The sequence below is a fragment of the Mus caroli genome, chromosome 11 (assembly GCF_900094665.2).
Source record: "Mus caroli chromosome 11, CAROLI_EIJ_v1.1, whole genome shotgun sequence".
Lineage (NCBI taxonomy): Eukaryota > Metazoa > Chordata > Mammalia > Rodentia > Muridae > Mus > Mus caroli.
This window is the reverse complement of record NC_034580.1, coordinates 74965010-74989788: the sequence shown is the minus strand read 5'-3', so window position 1 is coordinate 74989788 and position 24779 is coordinate 74965010. Positions and strand designations below refer to the sequence as shown.

Genomic DNA, 24779 nt, shown 5'->3' with positions numbered 1-24779 from the left:
AACACCCAAACAGTATTAGCACCAGTGCACTGCAGACTGCTGACTACACCATCAGGCAGCTGGAGAGGGTTGGTACCAGCTATCACTACCCCAGGAAGCGAGTCTAAAATCAAACTGGTGCCTAGAGAATCCAGCCTAACAGTTTCATACCAAATAAAATGCAACAACAAAATTTTTTGGGGGTGGGACGAGTTTGGAGACAGGGTTTCTCTTTGTAGGTAGCCCTGTCCTCAAACTCAGAAATCCACCTGCCTCTGTCTCCCAAGTGTTGGGATTAAAGGCGTGCAACAACAGTTAACTATTTCCTGTGTTTACTTGAATTGCTACTCTCTAACCTTTTGGAAGACCATGAAAAATTCCAGCACGTGGGAAGCAGAAGCAGATGGATCTTATTTGAGGCCAGCCTGGTCTCCAAAGTGAGTTCCAAGACACCCAGGGCTACACAGAGAAACCCTGTCTTGAAAAACCAAGAAAAAATATTAACATCTGGCAAGATGGCTCAGCAGGGAAAGTACTTGTCATCATTCAAACCTCATAATCTGAATTCAATCCCTTGAACTCCAGTACATCTGAAATTATACAGAGAAACCCTGTCAAAATGAAACCAACCAAGCAAGCAAACAGAAAACAAAATATATACAAGAGAGAAAATTTGGTGCTGGGGGCTGGAGAGATGGCTCAGTGGTTAAGAGCACTGACCGCTCTAACCGAGGTCCTGCGTTCAATTCCCAGCAACCACTTGTTTGCTCACAACCATCTGTAATGGGACCTGATGCCCTCCTCTGATGTGTTGGAAGCCAGCTACAGTGTACTCATTAAAATAAATAAATAAATAAATAAATAAACCTTTAAAAAAGGAAAAGGAAAGGAAAAGGAAGCCAAGTATGATGGTGTACAACTTTAATCCTGGACGTGGTGTGCAGGTGAGTGTGGACAAAGGCAGGCAAATCTCTGAGGTTAACCTGGTCTACAGAGCTAGCTCTAAGACAGCCAGGACTACACTGAGAAAACCCTATCTCAAAACATTAACAATAAAAGATGAACAAACAAAACACACATTACAACTGGAGATACTAGTTTGATTTACTGGCTTAGAGAGCAACTTGGAAGAATAATCTATTTGCTAAATGAATCTGAAGAATAGCATTTATCTAAGTGGTAGAGCCACCGCCTAGCAGCACACCACACACAGCACGTCAGAATCACTGTACAGAATCACAGTGGATCACCTGTGAGTGTTGAAGGCAGATTTTCAATTTCCTGGATTTCATATTAAGTTCTCTTATCAAACCAGTGTTCTTTTCTGGATCCTTCCTAAGCCATCTAAGCAAAGCACACAGTAATAACAATGCAGACCATGAATGAAGAAAAGCAGAAGACAGCTTTATATTATCGAACTTTATGTACAAAATCATTTGATTTCAAATAAACATTTAATGTAAAAACAAATGTTTCTTTTAAACTGAATTTTTTTACATCTATTGTACCATTCAAATGCTTTATCATCTTACATGATTTGTTCAAAATCTGTTTTCAAGGGTACATATAGAAAAGCTTTTTTTTATAAATAGAACCAAAGGGCATTTTTAGCTTTTATTATAAGATGGCATAAAAAGTTTACTCAACAGAAGTAATTTCATTACTATTCAGGGGAGGGAAATCACCAATTTTTTGTGCAAACAATGCTAGCCTTCTTTTAAGCATTAAGAGCATAACTGCTTTAAGAAATGACATAAGCAATAATTCTACACCTACATCTTCCCTAAAATAATCTATTTTTTTTAATTTTTTTACATATGTGCACAGCTTTAGCAAATTAAAGCACAAGAGAAATGCTCAGAACCCACTACCCAGAGGCAAAATCAGAGTTCAGTGAACTCGTGAGAAGATTTTACCAGCCAGGGAGCCTACAACGAAAACTGCAGCTTCCCTCTTATTTTGTTTTTAACACAAAACCCAGTAACTAAGAACTTAATACTGGATGACAAGTCACATCCACACTATTTAAATAGCCTCACAGTTAAACACATCATAAAGACCAGCCAAATCAGTATTTACACTTATAAACCTCTGAAGACACCATGAGAAAGCTTATGTCCCTTAACTAAACAAAACAGGGAACTGCATCTGATGGTGGTGGAATGAAATTAAAACATTAAAAATACCAGTATTTACAGCAGCATTGATCCTTTATAAATAAAGAATATGAAACTGCAATATCTTTAAAGGATAATAAAAAATTGAGGTGATGTTATTCAACCACAGTGCTTGGAGCTGGAATAAAAACCTATCCATGCTTATTTATTAATATGCCAGTAGTGAAACCACTTTCCGTTGGAGAAAACCCAACCACGAATATGTGCATAAAACACAGAACACAGGGAAAATTGCTCACAACAATTCAAGTCAGCTTATCTGTATGGATATTCTAATCAAGAAGGACATCACAAAGGAAGCAAAGTGTGACATCTTCTGGTTTATACTCAGAGACACACTCCCCACAAAGTGGCGTCTTTTAAAATCTCCAACTGTTTCTCTTGCTTTACCATCCTAGTGCAAAAGATGTGCACAGAACAATTTTCCATGGGATTACCTAATTAAAAAGGAAAAACTAAAAACATGTTCAAGTAAAAAACTAAATTAGGAAAACAAGCACTAAAACCAGTCACTTGAAAAGAACAGTGAGCTCCATCAGTGCGCACGGCACTGCATGGCTGAGTGGAGGGCAGTCACACTGCCAACAGGAGACCAACTGGCGCTGTTTTGAACTTGTAACAGAACTGATGCAGAACTTGCTTTGTAACTTCTCATCCCAGATGCATGATTTCTGAATCAAGGGTCAACGTTTGGGGGAAAGTGGCAATGTAAGTAACAATTTCACAAAAATTCTCCATCTCTAAGACAGCATAACATCCCAACATTCCTTTCCCAGAAAATGTCTCATAATTACAAAGCAGAAAAAGTCACAAATGAAATAAGCATTAAAATTTAGGTGTGAAATTTCTAGATTAACCCAATATATTTAATAAGATGAGTGTTATAGCTAAGAAAAAATTAACTATTTGAAAAACTGCTTTTTAGGCTAAAACCAAATCGAGGACATCACTAAAGCTGATAAGCACGTGAGGAGAAGCAGCCAAGCAGACCCACAGAACCTCCGTGCTGAAATCAATGACATCATCGAACACTGCCTGTTCCCAAATCATGATTAAAAACCAAACAACCTAAAACCAAAACTCTTCCTAGAATTCCCTAGAAGCAACTTCAGTGTCTGTTCAAAACACTCGGCGGCAAGTTCTCAGAGTTTTTGTTTCTTGCTCTGTTTTGGAACCCCTGAGACACCGTCAGTTTCCGAAGCTTTCTCTTTTGAGTTAGTTTCACTGAATCCATTTGCTGTCCCATTTTGTTCCTCAGCTATTTCTTCATTTGCAGGGGCTGCAGATTCTCCTTTTTCTAGTTTTTGCTGCATTTCTCGGAGCTTGGTAACAGCTTTATCTATTGACATTATGCTAATAAGATTAAAGTCATGCATGCTGACTAGATGAAGCATGAAGTTTCGACATAAATTCTTCTTAATTATTTTCTGTCCATAATTTTCTACAAACAGCATACAGGCATGATTCATTTGATTGTCAGCAATAAATCTAGTCAAGAAAAACAAAGCATTAATGATACAAATTCTTTGGGAAAACGAGAGATAAGCAATGTGTCACATGACAAACAAGTCCACGCAAATTACTTAATACACAGTAACTACTAGTAAGACCTGATAGGAGCCTCAATAAATAAACCTTAATAGCGGTCATACTTACAAACTTACACCAGGACATTGACTAAAATCATGAATTCTGGGATGTGAGGGATACTACTCTATACATGTAGGTAAGCAATCTACTTAAACGTTGATTACATTTAAATGGGCATATCAGGGGGTAGGAGGCAAACATTTAATCCAATCCCTATGAATGTATATGAATTTAGTATATATGTAAATGAACTTTTTGCCTGCACATGCATTAGCATACCACGTGTGCCTGGAATGATAGACAGGAATGAACTACTGGCTCTTAACCACTGAATCATTTGTTCACTCTTCCCTCATTTATTTTTTTGTAAAATTTATTTTTAGTATTGTGTATGTACATGTGCACCCCAGGACATCTTGTGGAGTTACTTAACTCCCTTAAGTTTCTGTAGGTTTCATGGCTTCATCTTAGGCAATCAGGACTGTGGGGCTAACACTCAGCACGTGACTTTCATAACCTTTAAGCACATATCTTTGTATTCACTGGCAATATAAAGGAGAAAGAAATCAAGAAATCAAGGATGGAGCCACATCCCCATAGTTGTAGCTATTTAGAATGCTGAGTAAAGAGGATGTGGTGAGGGGGAAGAGATGACTAAGTAGTTAAGAGCATTTGTTGCTCCTATGGAGGACCTAAGTTTGGTTCCCAGCAAATGTGGGGTTGGATTACAAGCTCAGGTAATTCCAGCTCCAAAACACACACACACACACACACACACATTAAAAAACACACCAAACACAATATATATAAATACTTTAGACAATCTCAAGGCCCATTAAAACCATGGAGTTCTTTCTTTAACAATCATTAATTAATTCATACTTTTGGATGAGGGTAATATTTAGAATATTCATCTAAATTAAGTTTAAATAAGATTCTAACAGGCAATTCTTTGAGGGTGTGTGGTATGTATCTTTTATCCCAGTACTTGGGAAGCTCAGACCGGCAAATCTTTGTGATTTTGAGAGTTGCCTGGTTTACAAAGTGAGACCCAGGACAGCCAGAGCAATGTTGAAAGACCCCATCCTCAAAAAAACAAAAACTATTTGTATTTTCAAGGGGAAAGAAGAAGGCTCAGTGCATGTGTAACTGATAAGTGCGAGAGATAACTGATTCACAAAGATCTCCACATGAACAATACAGCATGTGTATGTCAACACATACTAAAAATAATGGATGATAATGATAATAGTGAGCCACAAGTGGTCGTGCACACTTACAATTTTAGCATTGAGGCAAAAGGGAGGTGGGTACCAGACAGATGTCTCAGTGATTAAGAGCAATTTTTTTGTAGATACCATGGGTAGCACCCACGAGGCAACTTACCAGTGTCCTTTGGAGTCACTAGGCACACAGAAAGCACACATACACACATGCAAGCACAACACTCACACACATAAAATAACTAACAAAAACAAAGGCAAACTGCACAGACTCAGACTGCAGCAGCAGGAGAAGGAAGGAAGGGAACAGACACTCTACCCATGCTTCATGACATGGAGGTTCCACAGCTTCATCACTTCTTTCTCTCCTTCATTCACATCAGAGAATTCTTCAATTTGCTGAAAGAGAAAAAAAAAAATCAATTACATTTATAACATTATTAGTATAAATAAGAAAAGTAAGACGTTTCTTTGGAACAGAAAAATAGCAAAGATGTAGCTTTCCTTTTTCTTTTTAGACAGGGTCTCTCTACACAGTACAGGCTGTTCTACAACTCACTTTGTAGACCAGGTTGTCTTCAAATTCAGAAACTCACCTGCCTCAGCCTCCAGAGTACTGGGATCAAAGGCATGTGCTACCACATCTGGCAGCATTTAATAAAACCAACTATCACATAAGGAAAATTCTGAGTTATAAAACAGCAATAAAAAATAAAAGTATTCATTAGAAACTCACAAAGAGTAAACTTTTCCTTACTTAAATAACTTTGTAAATGACAGTTATAAAACTTGTATGGGCACTGCTGGAGAGGAGGAAAAGAAAAGGTAATTACAGGCAGAGGCAGGCGGATTTCTGAGTTCGAGGCCAGCCTGGGCTACAGAGTGAGTTCCAGGACAGCCACGACTACACAGAGAAACCCTGTCTCAAAAAACCAAAAAAAAAAAGAAAAGGTAATTACAGTAATGGTTTTTTCTCTCAGCCATTCTGGATCTTTCTCATCTTCACTATCTACTTCCATTTCTTGTGGCCGAAGAGGTAAGCAGGTATCACTGTGAAAATAGAGACGATTGTGGCCACTGCTGTATGTTCTCTGCTGCTCCACTTCTCCATCTTCAGATTCAAGAAACTCCGACATGCTTGCTTTTGTTCTTTTTGGCCTAACAAAATCAAGAGATCAAACAGGACAATGTGTACACCCATGGCACTGACCATGAGACAGTATCCGTAATGTTAGTATTTTGTAAAACAAAAAAACATAATAGTAAGCTGGGTGTGGTGCCGCACGCCTTTAATCCCAGCACTCAGGAGGCAGAGGCAGGCGGATTTCTGAATTCGAGGCTTCCCAGATCTACAGAGTGAGTTCCAGGACAGCCAGGGCTACAGAGAAACCCTGTCTCGAAAAACCAAAACCAAAATAGTAGTTGAAGCAGCACCCTTTTATATTGTCCCCCCCCCCACAATATACAAGGCAAAATGGACACAACATATAACCACCCTCTCTGACCCCTCAAGAACCAGAGATCAAAGGCTGAGCTATATATAGCCCCAGTTCTAATTATTAAAATTTCAAAGACAACAATGGCTTTCTGGGCATGAAAAATAAATCAAAAAGAAAAATTTAAAGACGTATAAAAGAGCCCGGCAGGAGTTATCTGCAGAGGAAGGCAGATCTCTAGGTTCAAGGCCAACCTGGTCTACACAGTTAAGTTCTAGAACCACATAGATCAACTCTGTCTTAAAAAGCAAATAACCAAACAAAAATGTATATAAGGAAAATTAATAAATTGTTAGGTAGGACACATTAAAAAATATTCAAAGGGGCAGAGTGGGGTTGGGTAGGCCTTCAATCCCAGCATTCTAGAGGGAAAGGCAAGCAAGCAGATCTCTCTGAGTTCAGGGTCAGTCTGGGCTGAAGTGGAAACTTCTAGTTTCTTTGGAAAGTTAGTTCTGTCAAATGATTTTTTGCTGGGGGCACACAGGTAACAATGTTTTTGGTATAGCAAACTTGTGAACGAATGCTTGATTCGAGTATAAATATGACCCAATAGGAAGTAGGAGATGAGCAGTGAGGTTTGGTTGGTTTTGTCCACCTTGATATACTTCGCTAAAACCATTAATGTATAGGTTTGCCGTACTAGGAACGTTAAGCTCAACCTGTGGTAATGCTGACAGTGAGAGAAGTTCGTCCGAGATCTGCTCAAAGGGTTCCTGCATGACCTTGTTGCTTCTGTGGCCTTGCCTTAGGAAGATGGAGGTGAGCCTGGTGTTTGCTCTAGGATTGAACTACAGCTTCCTGCTGTCTGCTTGCTGAATGGACTATTCTGCAGCTGCTGAATCATATTTGGTGTTTGCTACAATAGTGAACTGCTGCCCAAGAAGATCAAGCTGGCGTCAAACAACTATTATAGCTGAACAGGTCCACTATCCCCGCACGCACCCTAATCCTAATAACTTTCCTGTCCACTGCCTCTGCTGGGGAGTGGGCTAGATACGGGAGAGGTGGAATCCTTATTAACAGTAGGTTCATACCTACACTGGTCTACATCCTGAGTCCCAGAACAGACAGGGCTATACAGAAAAACACTGTCACCCCCAAAAAACAACCAAATAAACCAAAAGCAAAAAAACAACAAACACAAAATGAAAAAAGGAAACATTTGAGGGAGCTGAAGAAATAGTTCAGTGGTGAAGTGGGCTTGCCACATGGGGCAGATCACAACAGTTGATATTTCCAGCTGCAGGTGATCTGACTCCCTTCTTTTGGCTTCTTGGGCATCTACATGTACACAGCATATACTCTCACATAAATGTAGTATAATCATGATCAAATTGTCACAAAGACATATATATTGTTTTGGTTGTGAGCCTGACCTTTAAAGGCTGAGCCATCTTTTCAGCCCAGTATTTATTATAATATAAATATACTAACACAAAAGTTGAAAAATAGAATATGGCTAGAGATACACATTGAACTAAAAATTCTGATTTTTAGGTTTTATGAAAATGAAGCTTTCATTTCATCAGACAAAACTGCCACTGTAAATTCAACACTATTGCACAGTTACAAAGCTCAGTTAAAAGAGAAGCAATTGGCTATCTATTTTTTTCTTTTTCTTTTTCTTTTTTTTTTTTCAGTCAGGGTTTCTCTGTGTAGCCCTGGCTGTCCTGGAATTTACTCTGTAGACCAGGCTGGCCTTGAACTCAGAAATCCACCTGCTTCTGTCTCCTAAGTGCTGGGATTAAAGGCATACACCACCACGGCCGGGCAGGATAGCATCTCTTAAGACATTAGACAACAGGGATAGAATCATTTATATTTCACATACTATCCAAATAGTGTGAATATTATATCTTTTTTGTAGGTTATTGTGTATGTATGAACACAGACCTAGGTCCTCTACCTGAACAATTAATTTTAACCATCCAATCTTGAAAGCCCCAAGGTAGGAAATTCCACAAATCTGTTATCCAGGCACACACACCTTTAATCCCAGCGCTAGGGAAGCAGAAATAGGTGAATCTCTTTTGAATCCCAGGCCAGCCTAGTCTACAAAGAGAAATCCTGTCTTGAAAAAAAATCAAAGAGTATACTATTTCACAAACCAATTCTGAAATGAAGATTGTACCAAAATACTTTTTTCCTCGATTTAGGCTGACTGCCTAAATTCAATCCATGGGACCCACATGGTAGAAGGAGAGAACCAAGTTGAACAAATTTACATCTTTCTCTGTTTATACACACCCATGCACCCATACACCCACACATACTCTTATCTATAAAAAGTAAAACACAGAGCATAAGCTTTCTGCCTACCTGCAAACAAGAATATGTGTGATAGGTGTTCTCTTTACTGGTCCATTTCGACTAAAAGCAAATCCAGGTTGGCGATGTATATCCTGAGGATTTCCTGCATAGGAGCCATCATAACACTCATTGATTGAAACATCTATCCTAGCACCTTTTGGATGATACTATAAAGAAAACAAAACCAAAATAGGGTCTTTAGAAAAAGAAGATATTAATAATCCTATATGAAACATCTATTTTTTTTTCCTCTTCTCCCCCCCACCTTCTCTCTCTCTTTTTTTTTTTTTGGTTTTTCAAGACAGGGTTTCTCTGTGTAGCCCTGGGTGTCCTGGAACTCACTTTGTAGACCAGGCTGGCCTCGAACTCAGAAATCCTCCTGCCTCTGCTTCCAGAGTGTGGGGTTTAAAGGTGTGCGCCACCACAGCGGGCCAGAAACTTTGTATAAACTATTTTTCTTACTCAAGAAGAAAAATTTTCCTCAAGTATATTTAGTGAATCTATGATATATGCAAATATTATTATACAAAATAAAAAAATGAACTGACTCAGCCATTGTAACCTGGCAGAACTTCTTCCTGTTTACATGCAAAGTGTATAAACAACCCTTTATATTAGGTTGTTGTGTGTGACTTGTACTACTGGGAAACAAAAGGAAAACCTACTTACTACGTAATTGAAGATAAACCTGCTGTGGCAGAGCTTTAGATGTTTGAGTAAGCTATACAGTTTACGGCAGTTCAGAGTGCACCACGGGCAGTGCAGGTCGTCTCTGGCTTCTGTCTGTTGTCTTGTATTATTGTTATAAAGGAACTAAAAAACAAAAAGTTGTCAAGCTCACAACTTGTACATTTCTAAGCATTGTTTCCTTAGCACCTGTAGAACAGTATACCATTGAAAAAATATTCAGATACGAAATACAATTCTAATGATACATTTTTTAGACCAATTACTTTATTAGACCAATCAGTTGCATTTACCTGATAAAATATTCTTAACTTCTGGCGACTTTCATTTGAATTATCCTTTTCTTTTCTTGTTTGCAGCTCTGTAGTCAGTGTCTCCTTAACAGCTGAAAATACACACCTGCTTAATTCATGAAAGACTTCTTTCTATAAAGTATCTTGATAAAATTAAAGATTTATAATTGTGGTATATTTGTCACTTCAAGTGATAATGAAAGGTCTATACTAAGGACTCATGCCACTGTACCATAGAGATTCTCTCTGTATAGTCCTAGCTGTCCTGAAACTTGCTCTGTAGACCACGCTGGCCTTAAACTCATATATCCCCTGACTCTTACTCGGATTAAAAATATACGCCACACAATCCTGGGAGGACATCTTTTTTTTTTCCTTAAAAAAAATAAATAAATAAAAATCACAAGCTGGAGAGATGACTCAGCAGTTAAGTGCACTGACTGCTCTTCCAGAGGTCCTGAGTTCAATTCCCAGAAACCACATGGTGCCTCACAATCATCTGTAATGGGATCTGATGCCCTCTTCTCATGTGTGTTTTAACACAGCGACTCTCATATATAAATTAAAAACAGGGCTGGTGAGATGGCTCAGTGGGTAAGAGCACCCGACTGCTCTTCCGAAGGTCCAGAGTTCAAATCCCAGCAACCACATGGTGGCTCACAACCATCCGTAACAAGATCTGGCGTCCTCTTCCGGAGTGTCTGAAGACAGCTACAGTGTACTTACATATAATAAATAAATAAATAAATCTAAAAAAAAATAAAAACAAATAATAAGTGTATAAGTACACTGTAGCTGTGTTCAGTCAGACACACCAGAAGAGGGCATCAGATCTCAGAACCTCCAGAAGAACAGTCAGTGCTCTTAACTGCAGAGCCATCTCTCTAGACCAACACCACAAACTTTAAGGTCACAGGTATTATTGTTTTGTTTTGGGTAGTGCTGTGGTTAAACCAAGTCCCTCCCAAATGTCACCTACTTTGTCACTATGGTTTGAACCTGAACCTGACTGGTTTTGACTGGTTATTAGAAAGTGAAAACTGATTGTTTTAAAATCACCCCACCCACCAAAATAGTATCTTTCAAGATTTTAGTATATTTCATCAGACTTAATGTCAAATATTTAAGTAATATTATTTAGTATGGGACAAAACTAATGATCACACATACAACCTCCTGTCATAAAGCTTTGTTTCCTAGTTTCCCTGTAATTCTTTTACCCATTTCATTAGCAAGAATATGTTGAGAAATGCCCAAAGCATGAATTACTTAGGAAATGTTTCCCATGACATGGGTCATTTCTTTTTTACCTTTTAAATTTTATTATCTTTGTGTACAAGTTTTAACACTTGTAATATGAAGTGTGATGAAGTGGAAATTACTTACAAAAGCTGAACTACAGTTATGTGGAAAAAACTGACACATAACAGAATTTCAGACTCCTACCCCCTCCCCCAACTCCCATCCAAGATCCCTAGGAACCAGGGTCCATGTGTGGAGGCCACAGGACAACTTTCAGGAGTCAGTTCTATCTTTCTACCTCGTGGGATTTGGGAATCAATTCAGGTCGTCACGGTCAGCTCTATGAAGCCTTGAACCTGCCTCTTCCTGCTGAGATTAAAGGGATCTACTGTTGGCCACACACACCTCATCTTTTGATGCATGTTAACAGTTGCAGATGACCATAAAACAAAGAGAAATCTTCCCTCTTCTGAGATATAAAATACTTCAATGCTCTAAAGTCAAGAGCAGTGTTCTTATGATAGGGATATTTAGGACTTCATACAGCAGAGCTCTTACTTTATCTGTACCTGTAATTTAGGTGCATAATAGGGGGTTTGAAGCCAGGGCCTTGATCATGCTAGGTAAATATTCTATGCAACTCAATGATTTACATTTTAAAAATGTATTGAACACCAATCACTTTCTTATCTGTGGCAAATTCTTGGGAAAATGTGTTCTAAACTGACCCAAGATAATTACAGACACACCTTAAGGTAGTAAACACTACATAACATACTGCAGAAATGTTCAAGACAAACTTAAATTCCAGGAAACATGGTCATAAAGTCTTTACAGAACTTTACATTTAATATAGGCAAATTCTTTTTTGTTTTGGTTTTTTTGAGGCAGGATTTCTATGTGTAGTCCTGGCTGTCCTGGAACTCACCTTGTAGACCTGGCTGGCCTTAAACGCAGAAATCCTCCCAAGTGCAGGGATTAAAGGTATATGCCACCACTGCCTGGCTTAATATAGGCAAATTCTTAACTGACCACAGGTAATAATAAGAATACTCAATTAAGACAAAGAGTATTTCCTGAATAATTAAAAACAACCAAACCACAACTGAGTTACTCTAAGTCTAAAACATTAAAAACATTATTTAGATAGCAACAATATTTTTTACCAATAGTTTGTGCAGGTTTAACAGAACCAGGCTTATTTTCCTGATGAAGGCTCTCTGAATTTCTAGTGGCAAGAGGCTTGGCAACAGGAGCGGTAGACTTATCGTTGGTTTCTCCCGTCCATCGAAGAGTAAATTGCAATGTAGGTCCCTGAGAAAATGTCTCAAATGGAGGCAGCCTCTAAACAATGCATAAAAGAGGAAAGAGTTACGATGACATCAAGATACTACAGACGTCACGTGAAGATACTCATTATTGGGGCTGCAGAGATGGCTCAGTGGTTAAGTGAACTGACTGTTCATCCAGAGATCATGGGTTCAAGTCCCAGAAACTATCCTTAGTGAGATCTGATCCCCTCTTCTGGAGTGTAATTACATATAATAAATAAATCCTTAAAAAAACTCATAGCTGGGCTTGGTGGAGCACGCCTTTAATCCCAGCACTCGAGAGGCAGAGGCAGGCAGATTTCTGAGTTCCAGGCCAGCCTGGTCTACAAAATCAGTTCCAGGACAGCCAGGGCTATCCAGAGAAAACCTGTCTTCAAAAACAACAACAACAACAAAAAAGTAAGGCTGGTGAGATGGCCAGCGGGTAAGAGCACTGACTGTTCTTCTAAAGGTCCTGATTTCAAATCGCAGCAAACACATGGTGGCTCACAACCATCTAAAATGAGATCTGACTCCCTCTTCTGGTGTGTCAAGGCAGCTACCCCATACACATGTATAATAATAAGTAAATTTTTGGGCCAGAGAAAGCTGGGAGTGACAGAGCAGGGCTGACTGAAGCGAGCAGAGGTCCTAAAAAAATTTCAATTCCCAACAACCATCTGAAGAGCTATAAGGTACATAAATAAATCTTAAAAGAAAAAAAAGAATTAAATATAAATAAAAATTATGTATATAGACATGTGCACAGCTAAGATATGTGGTTCAGTGCAGACCCAAAGAAGACAGAACAAGGCATGAGATAACCTGGAGTTGAGTTTTGAACTCAATATTGCTGCTGTCCTGGCACTCACTTTGTAGACCAGGCTGGCCTTGAACTCAGAAATCCACCTGCCTCTGCCTCCCAAGTGCTGGGATTAAAGGCATGCGCCAGCACCACCAGGCCGCAAAACATTTCTAAATGTGGTATTAAAACATATTTCTGGGGCTGGTGAGATGGCTCAGTGGGTAAGAGCACCCGACGCCTCTTCCAGAGTTCAAATCCCAGCAACCACATGGTGACTCACAACCATCTGAAATGAGATCTGACGCCCTCTTCTGGTCTGTCTGAAGACAGCTACAGTGTACTTACATATAATAATAAATAAATAAATCTTAAAAAAAAAAACCATATTTCTGAATAAGATTTCAATCTCATATTTTATCTTTTCAATTCTAGCCCTCATTTTGAGAAAAATAGGACAAATGAGTTAACCTGACAAAAGTCACAAAGCTAACTCCCAGTAGAGATGTGACTCAGACAACCGCCCAGGTTCCTAAGCACCATGTCCTCTATTACATTTTCTGGTCTAAATTACAAATTTAGACCAACTTGCTTGCATTTTTCTAACTATTAACACCAAGGGAGTCTAAGCACAAGCAATATGGTTCGGTGGGAAAAGGCACTCCACACCAAACCTAAGCATAGCATATTGTGCAGATTTAGTGTTCAATATGGTGGTTCATGCCTTTAATGCTGGCATTTGGAAGGCAGAAGAATCTTTGTGCCTTAGAAGCCATCATGGTTTACAGAATTCCAAGAAAGACAGATCTATATAGTAACATATTATCTCAAATAAGTAACTTAATTTTTTAAAAAGACTTATTTATTTACTACACTGTAGCTGTCTTCAGACACTCCAGAAGAGGGCGCCATTCTCCTTACGGATGGTTGTGAGCCACCATGTCGTTGCTGGCATTTGAACTCAGGACCTTCAGGAGAGCAGTCACTGCTTTTAACCTCCAGCGCGTAAATTAATTTTTTTAATGTGAAAAAAAAAAACAAACACAAAAACAACAGGACTTCTTATTTCAAATACAATTCCTCTTTGAGAAAGAAAACAATCAAAATAGGAATTGACAACCACAGTAGGTGCAATCTCTAAGTCATCCATACCTTCCCATCAAGAATAGTCTCCCATGTTGCTCTTTTCTTACTTATTGGACATTCTTCCATTTCCTGCATGGCCACTTCATATTCCCCATCTAAAAGCTGTAAACGCCTGGCAGAAAAACATACACTTTATAAAGTAACATGTGAATTACAAAGTCTACACTCTAAAAAGCATTAAGTTGGTATAATAGTTTACATTCCTAGCAGGATTTTAAATTATCTACAATCCAGATCTGACAAAAGCAATAATAACAAAAAGGAAAATGTTAAGCAGGCAGTCTTTAAGCAATGCATACCCAGAAATGCATTCTTCACACAAATGTTTAACATATGCCTACATTTTTTTCCCTGAAGTTGTGGAATATTTATGTTCATAAACTTGCAGGAAATTTGGCTTTGTTTTTTGATTTCTGAAACAGGGTCTCCCTACTATGTACACTCAATAGAATCCAAATGCCTGAGTGCTGGGATTAAATGTATGCACTACCAGCTTAATTAGCATTCTGGAATTTACTAAGTCTCTGTTTATACCAAGAAAGACTATATAGAAATTTGTATTACTGTAGCTACACAGATATATGTCTGTCTGAAAACCAAGTTAATTTTGTGCATTAAGTATAAAGCAGCTGTGCAGATTTCCTGAGTTTGAAACCAGGTCAGGGGCTGGTAAGATGCCTCAGTGGTTAAGAGCACTGACTACCCTTCTGAAGATCCTGAGTTCAAATCCCAGCAACCACATGGTGCTCACAACCATCTGTAATGAGATCTGAAGCCCTCTCCCGGTGTGTCAGAAGACAGCTACGGTGTACTTACATATAATAATAAATAAATCTCAAAAAAATAAAAAAAAGAAAGAAAGACAGAAATCAGGACAACAGCAGTACTACAATTTCCCTACAGGGAATTATTACAAAGTATGCATGTCAGTGTTGAACTTCAATCGTTATTTTCATGTTTGCTCAGTAAACTAATGAGATAAACAACAAACCTGTGAACTAAAGAAAACTAAGGGAGGGGGCTGGTGAGATGGCTCAGTGGGAGCCGACTGCTCTTCCGAAGGTCCAGAGTTCTAATCCCAGCAACCACATGGTGGCTCACAACCATCCGTAATGAGATCTGGTGCCCTCTTCTGGAGTGTCTAAGGACAGCTATAGTGTACTTACATGTAATAAATAAATAAATCTTTTTTTAAAAAAAAAAGAAAACTAAGGGAAGCTGGCACATACAGGTGCTCAGTAAATAGTGAGCTAAACAATCAAAACAGTTATACAGCATACTTTTAACATGTCTTGATATGTTCATATTATATGATTTACATATTATTTCCATGCTTAAACACGGGCATTCCCTACTCTTTTAAAACCATCCCTTCCTTCTGTGTTAGAGGCCCTATAAGATGGTAATACCTAAGATGTACTGAATACTTTGTGTGACAGGCACTGGACTGAATACCTCTATTTCAACCTCTCAGACTCTTACATGGAGATGTTGCTGTTTTCCAGAAAGGGATGCTAAAAAGAAATATTTAGTATCCTGCCTTAAGAGTAATACCAATGGCCAAACCTAGCAAGAAAATCCAATCACTAAAGCCTGATTTACTATCAAACAATTGTTGAGAGTTAAGGTTTCTTTGGTCTTCTTGTTTCCACATTCTACTACTTGAATTTAGTTGTAACAAGTGTTATTAATTCAATTTTATTTTAATACTTAATTTTGGACTTTTGCCACAGGTCACTTTAGTGGGAAATACAATCGTGAACCATCAAATTTAAAGATGGCTCCTTAATGCTCGTACATGGTTACATGACGTTATATTCTACATTATGGTTGGTTTTTGGACAGCTACACCTAAACCACTCTCCGTCCTCTAAGTGTTAGGAGGCCTTTCCCCTCAGCCTTATGAACAGTGCTTTATCAACTTTTTGATTTCTCAATCTCGTAAGTGATAAAAATAACATCTCAGTGCACTTTTACTTCAGATGTGTGTTTACTGTTTAAGAACCATATATACACATAGTAGTGGTATACTTTAATCCCAGCAATCAGGAGGCAGAGTCAGGCGGATTTCTGAGTTCAAGGCCAGCCTGGTCTACAGAGTGATTTCTAGGACAGCCAGAGCTACACAGAGAAACCCTATCCCAAAAAAACAAAAGAAAATGGGGGGCTGGAGGAGATGATGGGGGACAAAACAAAATATACATATTCTTTTAACATTTATTATGTTGGACTGGAAACAGCCTCCCTAGTTTCTTTTTCTTCATCGAAACAAAAGTAGTAGTCTATTTCACATAAAGAATATACTGCCAAAATTGAAAAGTCAAAACAAATTAAGACAGGCAATAGTGGTACATGCCTTTAATCCTAGCACTCAGGAGACAGAGGCAGGCAGATCTTGGTTCGAGGCCAGCCTGGTCTACAGAGATAGTTCCAGGAGAGGCAGAGGAACACAAAGAAACAGTATCAAAAAAAAAAAAAAAAAAAAAAAAGAAGCTAGGCGTGGTGGTGCACTCGGGAGGCAGAGGCAGGTGGATTTCTGAGTTCGAGGCCAGCCTGGGCTACAGAGCAAGTTCCAGGAAAGCCAGGGCTACACAGAGAAACCCTGTCTCAAAAAAAAAACACAAAAAACAAAAAGAATAAAATATACATATAAAAATGTACATATATACAAACATATGCATGCATAGTACAAAGAATAAGTAAGTATGTGTATGTGTGTGTATACACATCCCGTAGCTGCATAGAAGACAGTGTTTGTGAAGCTGACTATGAGCACCTCTTCACACTTCCTCACTAGACCCCACCACTGCTTTCTAGTATATTTACTGCTGTGTTTTTAGGCATCTCCTACTCATCCTATTAGGGAGGAAACCCCAGGTCATACATGTGCTACATTAGCTGTCTGTGATTGAGCTATATCCTTCCCCCCAGGTGTTTTCAACTAAACACATTGATCTAGGATCAAATCAAGTTTAAAATTTATTATCTTGAATTACATTGATGAGCACCAGCAATCAACCCACCATAAGAAGTCATAGCACCTCAGGTACCATTCTTCAATGGCCTGTAATCAAATGTTCTATGTATTTCCTATATCTTCTTTTCCTTATACTAACATGTTTCACTCCTTGATACTCTGTGCCAATTGTACTCTGTTCACGCAGGACTATAGAAAATTGAGATTCTTCGCTTTAGTTGCTATCCTACGATTTGTCTGTTCAAACACAGCCTTTACTGTAATTTTTACTGAGTTGTACAGCCTACATAAGAACACGCAGACAGGGATTTCGTGCTTCCTCTCAGTTTAGAAGTGTTGGTCAGAGTAGATATTCAGGAAATACTTATTGAACAAGCAACTGAGGCACTGATACTGCTCTGCTCTCTATGATAGAAAAAATATTCAGCATTGCATATTTGTTTTTAAATTCATTAGAAGAAATCAAACAAGGAATATCACCACTTTGCTGCAGAATAAGAGCATTTGCAGAACAGTATTGAAGCCTTATTTGCCCATCAATATTACCTGTTTTTGTCAAAAACTGTCATTTGTGCAACAAATGTCTTTTCTCCATCTTCGCGATTTCGTTTTCTTCTAGCTGGAAGTTCTTCACTGACATCTGAATTAAAAAGACAAAACAAAAAAGCAACAACCCCCCGCCAGTTACTCACTAGAAATACAAATTACAATAATTTGTTGTTTTACTCAATGTAGCCCTGGCTGTTCTGGAACTCACTCTGTATAGCAGGCTGGTCTTGAATTCAAGAGTTCCTGCTGGGTGCTGGGATTAGAGGCGTAAACCAGCACTTCCATACTTTACAATAGTGTTTGAATACAGAGGCTCCCTTGCTTCACAAACTTTATAGAGTTTTAACATTTGTTATGTCCATTGTCTACAACATGATCTCACAATCTATCCCAGGCTGGTCTAGAAATGGCTATACACTGGCAGGCCTTCATCTCTATGGCTTGATGGTACTGGGAGCTGGTACTACAGGCCTTACAACTCAGCTGGGTCTACCTTACTAAAATGATTGACTATCAAAATTTACCTTTTTATTTTATATTGCAGGAGTGTTTTTTTTTTTTTTTTATTGTTGTCTTTTTTATTTCTTTTAAGACAGGGTTTCTCTGTGTAGCCCTGGCTGTCCTGGAACTCACTATGTAGACCAGGCTGTCCTCAAACTCAGAAATCCGCCTGCCTCTGCCTCTTGAGTGCTACGATTAAAGGCGTGTGCCACCACGCCCAGCTGTATGAGTGTGTTTGTCAGCATTTACATTTATGTACCACATGCATACAGTGCCCTAAGAGCTTGTATCAGATCCTTAGAACTGGAGTTACAGACAACAATCAACCCACATGGTTGACTCAAACCAAACCTGGGTCCTCTGTATGACTAACAAGTCTCTAAACCAGAGCCATCTCCTTCTAAGTTTCAAACAGTATCTCTATTACTGCTGGTCATTTCAATGCAATTTTAAAATTCCTATCTCTCCTAAACTGAGTGTTAAAATCTTCTGAGAATAGCACTTCTTGTTTAATTATCTTTGTAATGGTAGTAACTATATATCAATTGAATGATTACCTCAAAAATGAATTCAGACCTGCTGGAAAAATAAAGAAATGGGTACAAGGATGAATTTGTAATATATGTTCTACTGCTCATGCACCAATAGTACCACCATTGAATCTGAGCTTAAGGACCATGAGTCCAGTGTGAGACTGACCAGTCTAGGCAATGATGAGACCGTATCAAGACAGAATGAAAGTAAGGAGAGAGAGAGAAAGAGAGGGAGAAGGGGAAGCAAAAAGGCAAAAAGGGGAAAAGGCTCCTGGTTAAGCTAAGTAGTGAGTAGACACCTAACCTAAGGAAGGCTCATGGTCAATGTCCAGTAAAATAAGGTATCAGGCTTTCCAACTTTGGAAAGAAACAAGGTTTTGATGAGTTGTTTTAATTTATTATCATCTGGTTTACTTTATCCTTGAGACAATCTTGTTACACTATATAGCCTAGGCTAGCCTTAAACTCATGTTCTACTGACTAAGCATTCTAAATATTAGAAATACTAAATCCAACATTTTCAATCACCACTTTAATCTCCAATAATAAAACCAAGTAAAATTACATAAATAAAATTACCAATATTTTCATTGGTTTCTCCATTAATCATTCCATTAAATTCTCTTCTTCCTGGACGAGTTACTCTAAACAGCAGTGAGTAGGACTTCACCATATGGCTGTTACTAGGTTCAAATTCATTACTGGAAACTGCCAGGGATGGGAAATTTCCTGGTTTTGTTTGATTGACATCAGGATTCAAAGGCACCTGCTTTTTACCAGTAGGGACTTGTCTTATTGGACAACTTACATCCTGCCAAAGAAAAGATTGATAAATTACACTTACATATCAAAAACAATAAATTATACTTAAAACTTAAAATCACAGCTATAAGAAACACACCATAAGCCACAAGTACAAAATGGAATGTTAAAATAACATACGGCTGAAAATTAGAAAGAAAAAATTAAAATTGTACAGTTAAGAGTCCCAATATTTAAGAAATTGAAGATAGGACAATATAATGAAAATGATGATACAGTTTATCCAGTATTGAACTGAAATTACTTCCAAGGTTTTTGTACTATCATCATGGAATAAATGGGTTGGGAATGGAGAGATGGAGCAACAAAGTACAGAGCAGTGGTTAAAACACATGCCTATATGTACAAGGCTTCGGTTTCAACTACCAGCAAGAGAAAAAGCATAAATAAAACAAGACTGTAAAGGTAGTGTAGTTGGTAGAATTTCCCCTGTATGAACAAGGCCATTAGTGCTGTGCTCAACTCCAAGCACTGCCTGAACAACCAATGGTGGGACAGGTGGAGATCAGAAGTACAAATTCATCCTGAACTGTATCGTGAGTTGGGAGCAACACACACTATTTTTAAGTCTTTTTCTCAAAATAAATAAGTAAAATAAAATGAAAACAAAAATATAAACAAAATAACTAGAAATACAAGAAAAAGAAGATGGAGGTCTGGTTTGTGAAATTTCAGAGAGAAAGAAAGAGGGAGAGAAAGAAAGAAAGACTTATTCCTATCAGAGCCTTATTACTTTTGTACTTTTGTTTCCTTTAATAAAAGAGAGGCTCGGGGGCTGGAGAGATGGCTCAGTGGGCAAGAGCACCCGACTCCTCTTCCGAAGGTCCAGAGTTCTAATCCCAGCAATCACTTGGTGGCTCACAACCATCCGTAACGAGATCTGGCGCCCTCTTCTGGAGTGTCTGAAGACAGCTACAGTATACTTACATGTAATAAATAAATAAATCTTTAAAAAAAAAAAAAAAAAAAAGAGAGAGAGAGGCTCAAGCTAGGCAGTGGTGGTGCACACCTTTGATCCCAGTACTTGGGAGGCAGAGGCAGGCAGATCTCTGAGTTCAGGGCCAGGCTGGTCTACAGAGTGATTTCCAGGACAGCTAGGGCTATACAGAGAAACCCTGTCTAGAAAAAACCAAAGAGAGAGAGAGACAGACAGACACTCAAGTACTTAGAAGTCTATTAAGAGTATAATCAACCTGTAGGTTTTAGTGGGTTCCTCAGGAAACTTAGCACTATGACAACTGTTTCTAGGATGAAATGATTTTTTAAATAAAATCTGAAGCAATGCATTAATAAGTTAATGGCAGACAGTAAAAGATTTTCCTCTGTACAATAAAAGAATTAATCCTTTAGGGCTGGAGAAATGGTTCAGCCATTAAAGGCTAGGCTTACAATCAGAATGCATGCTACATCCACACTAATTTTTTAGTAGCTATAACATATGATACTTATATGGTAAGAACAGCTGAATCTCTCCTCAAGACCATAGATTTCTTCCTACAGCTCCGAATGGATGTTTGTACAGATGCTCAGATGAAAGGAAACACGGGGGAAGGTGGCAACAGGTTATATAAGCAAATTTCAGCCAGCTACCAAAGTAATTCTCTCCCCATCCTTTTTGGAGACAATGGTCTCACTATATAGCTCTGGCAGGCCTAGAAATAACTCACTATGTAGACTTGGCTTGCCTCTGCTTCCCAATTGCTGGGACTAAAGGCTTATGTCATCATGTGCAGCCTCAACATAGTTATTATTTCTAAGGTTCTAAAAAGTCTCATAAATTTAGTAGATATGCAGAAGCATGTTCAATTAGAGATTATTCTATTACATCTACTAGTATTTTATACATTACCTTTCTTTTTTTGTGGCAAACTTTCACAAGCAGGACTTCCAGGGTAACAGAATTTTGTTCATTTTCTGAGTTTTGTGATGGCTTATCTAAATAGAAAAACCAATGTCTTAAAAAAATTTTAAGTGTATACATAACAATGAAAAAAATTTTTCCTATGTTTAAGAATCTCTCAAAACAGCCTTCCTACAAGGAAAACATATCTCCCAATTCAGCTCCAGACTTGGAGCTCCATTCTTTTTAAAAATAAATCAACCTTTCATAAGACAAATATTCACATCTTCCTATAAATTGATTATCTTCAATTTGAGTAAGACAGCTCAATTACTATAATTTATAGTAAATCTATTTACTGATTATGGCTCATCTGAAAACAGCATTTATTTTTATGATAGAACAAAAATCTCCTCTTCAAAAGAGACAAAAGCAGGCAAAGATCCATAGAAGGCTTGATTAAAAGTTATATAGAGCCGGGCGGTGGTGGCGCACGCCTTTAATCCCAGCACTTGGGAGGCAGAGGCAGGCGGNTTTCTGAGTTCGAGGCCAGCCTGGTCTACAAAGTGAGTTCCAGGACAGCCAGGGCTATACAGAGAAACCCTGTCTCGAAAAACCAAAAAAAAAAAAAGTTATATAGAATTACACTAAAGAGTTTAGACCTTGTTTCAGAAAGAGAGAGAGAGAACTGACCTAAGTGTCAATAGGGAAACTTAATAGGGAAATTTACTACTTGGTAATGCTTCAGCTTACAAAACTTAAGAAATTAATAGTTTTGAGTTTAAGAGTCTAAAATTTCTGTCTAAATAACAAAAAACTTTGCAATCGAAGACTCCAGCTTACTGCTCTATTGTTTACTTATATTTAAAATTCTTAATAGTATTAGTGCAATCCTAAATATTTAAACACTAAACTTCAGTAACATGCAAAACTATTGGTAAATCATTAACAGATATATCTCACAAACAACTTTTTCTTTTCCTTCTTAGATTTTTTTTCCAATTTTTTATTAGGTATTTTCTTCATTTACATTTCAAATGCTATCCCGAAAGTCCCTGTACCCTCCCTGAGAAACAGAGCTAATCCATAAAAGTTAAATTACAGCTCAAGGGCTGGAGAGAAGACTCTCTAGTTGAGAGCACCGGCTGCTCTTCCTGAGGTCCTGAGTTCAATTCCTAGCAACCACATGGTGGCTCACAGCCATCTGCAATGGGATCTGATGCGTTCTTCTGGTGTGTCTGAAGACAGCGACACTGTACTCATATACATAAAATAAATATTTTAAAAACTTAGCTGGAAGCAGGGCTTAGAGGGGCACTCCTTTAATCCCAGCACTCAGGAGGCAGAGGCAGGTGATTTCTGAGTTTGAGGCCAGCCTGGTCTACAGAGTGAGTTAGTTCTAGGACAGCCAGGGCTACACAGAGAAACTCTGTCTCCAAAAAAATGAATAAATAAAATAAAAATAAATAAAAACAAAACAAAAAACAAAAAACCCTGTCTCAAAATACCAAACAAAACACAACTTTCAAGTGAGTTCTTAAGTACTGCAGAAAACAAATTGATGAATAAAAATAAGAACTATATATAATTATGAATTGTTTAAGAGGAAAAAACCAGAAATATAACAAACCGGCCCAATGTATGGCAAAGCCTAATAAGAACTATTAGCTAAAAATATGCATAATCAGATATTTAGTTTGTAATTTAAAAAAAATGGCTCCTGTATCAAGTGGTTCCCACATTACTTTATTAACCCCCTGCTCTATTGTTGTAGGGTTACACAAAGAAGGCCACTAGTCTCTACTCTCGGCACTTTAAACTTTTCTTTCTTACTGAAATGCTGAGAATGATAAAAATGTTATTTCACTGTGTTAGAGTCAACTTAAATAGAGAAGGAGACAGGCACTATCCATTCTTTTTGCATTCATTTATTATTTATTTTGAATATGTGTGTGTTCATTGGAACATGTGAATACAGAGGTAGTGGACAACTTATTTGGGAGCTTGTTCTGACTCAGGTCATCAGCAGGTTTATCTGCTGATCCATCTCAAAGACCCCATATTCATTTTTTGGGTTGTTTTTGTTTTTTGAGTCAGGATCTCACTATGATGCCATGGTTGGCTTAGAATTCTGTAGACCAGACTGGCTTTGAACTCAAAACAGATCTGCCTTCCTCTGCCTCCTTCCTGCATGTACTACCCTTCCTGGCCCTTATCCATTTTATTATCAATTACCCAAGCATGCTTTTAACTAAAGCTAGTATAAAATACTATATATTTTCTCAATAATCACTGACATTATAACACCCCGTTAGTAGTAGTAATAATTTCTGCTGCTTACTATTCAACTTGAAACAATACAAATGAAACGCTGATGACACAGCACCAACTCAACACAACTTGGTCAGACCAAGGTCCTCGGTCTCTGGAACTTCTGAAGTAACTATTTAAAATTTTTCATCATTACTTGTTTTAAACTTAAGATCGAAAATCATCATCGGGATATGGGTATAGCTTTGTCTGAAAAGGACACTGGGTTTAAAATCCACCACCACAACAACAAAAAAAACCAAGAAGTTCCAACAAATGAAAATCAGTTTGTTTGGTTTTTTTTTTTAAAATAGTTTATAAAAGAACACAACTTAGAATCAACATCTTTTCTGTTCTAGTACTTACCATTTTTGTGGAAGAAACCGGTAAATGTAAGTTGCAAATGTGCAGACAAGCTAAATAAAACAAAAAGTTATCACTTAAAATTCTATAATAAATATAGCACAGACTTTAAAATACTCACAGAGGGCTGGGTGGTGGTGGCAGGACAGCCAGGGCTACACAGAGAAACCCTGTCTCAAACCTCAGAGAGGAAAAGTAACTGACAAATGTTTGATTCTCTCTCTTTAACTACTGTGGCTTGGGAACCCAGTGTGCTTCTCCTCTTAAGTGTACTAAACCAAATAATAAGCCAATTCTATTACAATATACAAATAGCCCATAATCACAGTGCTTTATTGTCTTTGTTATAAAAGTGGAAGGTTATTTTTTCCTTTTTTTTTCTAGACAAGGTTTTTCTGTGTCCTGGAACTCACTCTCTAGACCAGGCTGTCCTTGAACTCAGAAATCTGCCTGCCTCTGCCTCCCAAGTGCTGGGATAAAAGGCATGCGCCACCACTGCTCGGCAAGAGGAAGGTTTATCATTCCATGTTATCAAAAAAAAAAAAAAAAAAAAAAAAAGTTGCCAATAGAAGCTATATCAATGTAAGTAGTATTAAATATCTTTCCCATGGTGCTAGGACATGTTCAGC

At 38.0% G+C, this 24779-nt stretch overlaps 1 protein-coding gene across 2 annotated transcripts in view; it reads right to left on the bottom strand.

The window, feature by feature from the left end:
- Positions 1-1362: 1362 nt before the first annotated feature.
- Positions 1363-24779, bottom strand: part of Suz12 (SUZ12 polycomb repressive complex 2 subunit) — a 44249-nt gene continuing 20832 nt past the window's right edge. For both annotated transcript variants that reach the window (XM_021177519.2, XM_021177520.2), the window contains 12 exons: positions 24154-24203; positions 21487-21572; positions 19395-19626; positions 17779-17872; positions 14262-14367; positions 12164-12341; positions 9756-9847; positions 9445-9588; positions 8785-8942; positions 5929-6127; positions 5289-5368; positions 1363-3644 (listed from right to left, as the gene is read on the bottom strand). In XM_021177519.2, the coding sequence (XP_021033178.1) occupies positions 3299-3644; positions 5289-5368; positions 5929-6127; positions 8785-8942; positions 9445-9588; positions 9756-9847; positions 12164-12341; positions 14262-14367; positions 17779-17872; positions 19395-19626; positions 21487-21572; positions 24154-24203 (1765 nt within the window). In that variant the 3' untranslated portion in view covers positions 1363-3298. The remainder of the gene's footprint in view (positions 3645-5288; positions 5369-5928; positions 6128-8784; positions 8943-9444; positions 9589-9755; positions 9848-12163; positions 12342-14261; positions 14368-17778; positions 17873-19394; positions 19627-21486; positions 21573-24153; positions 24204-24779) is intronic.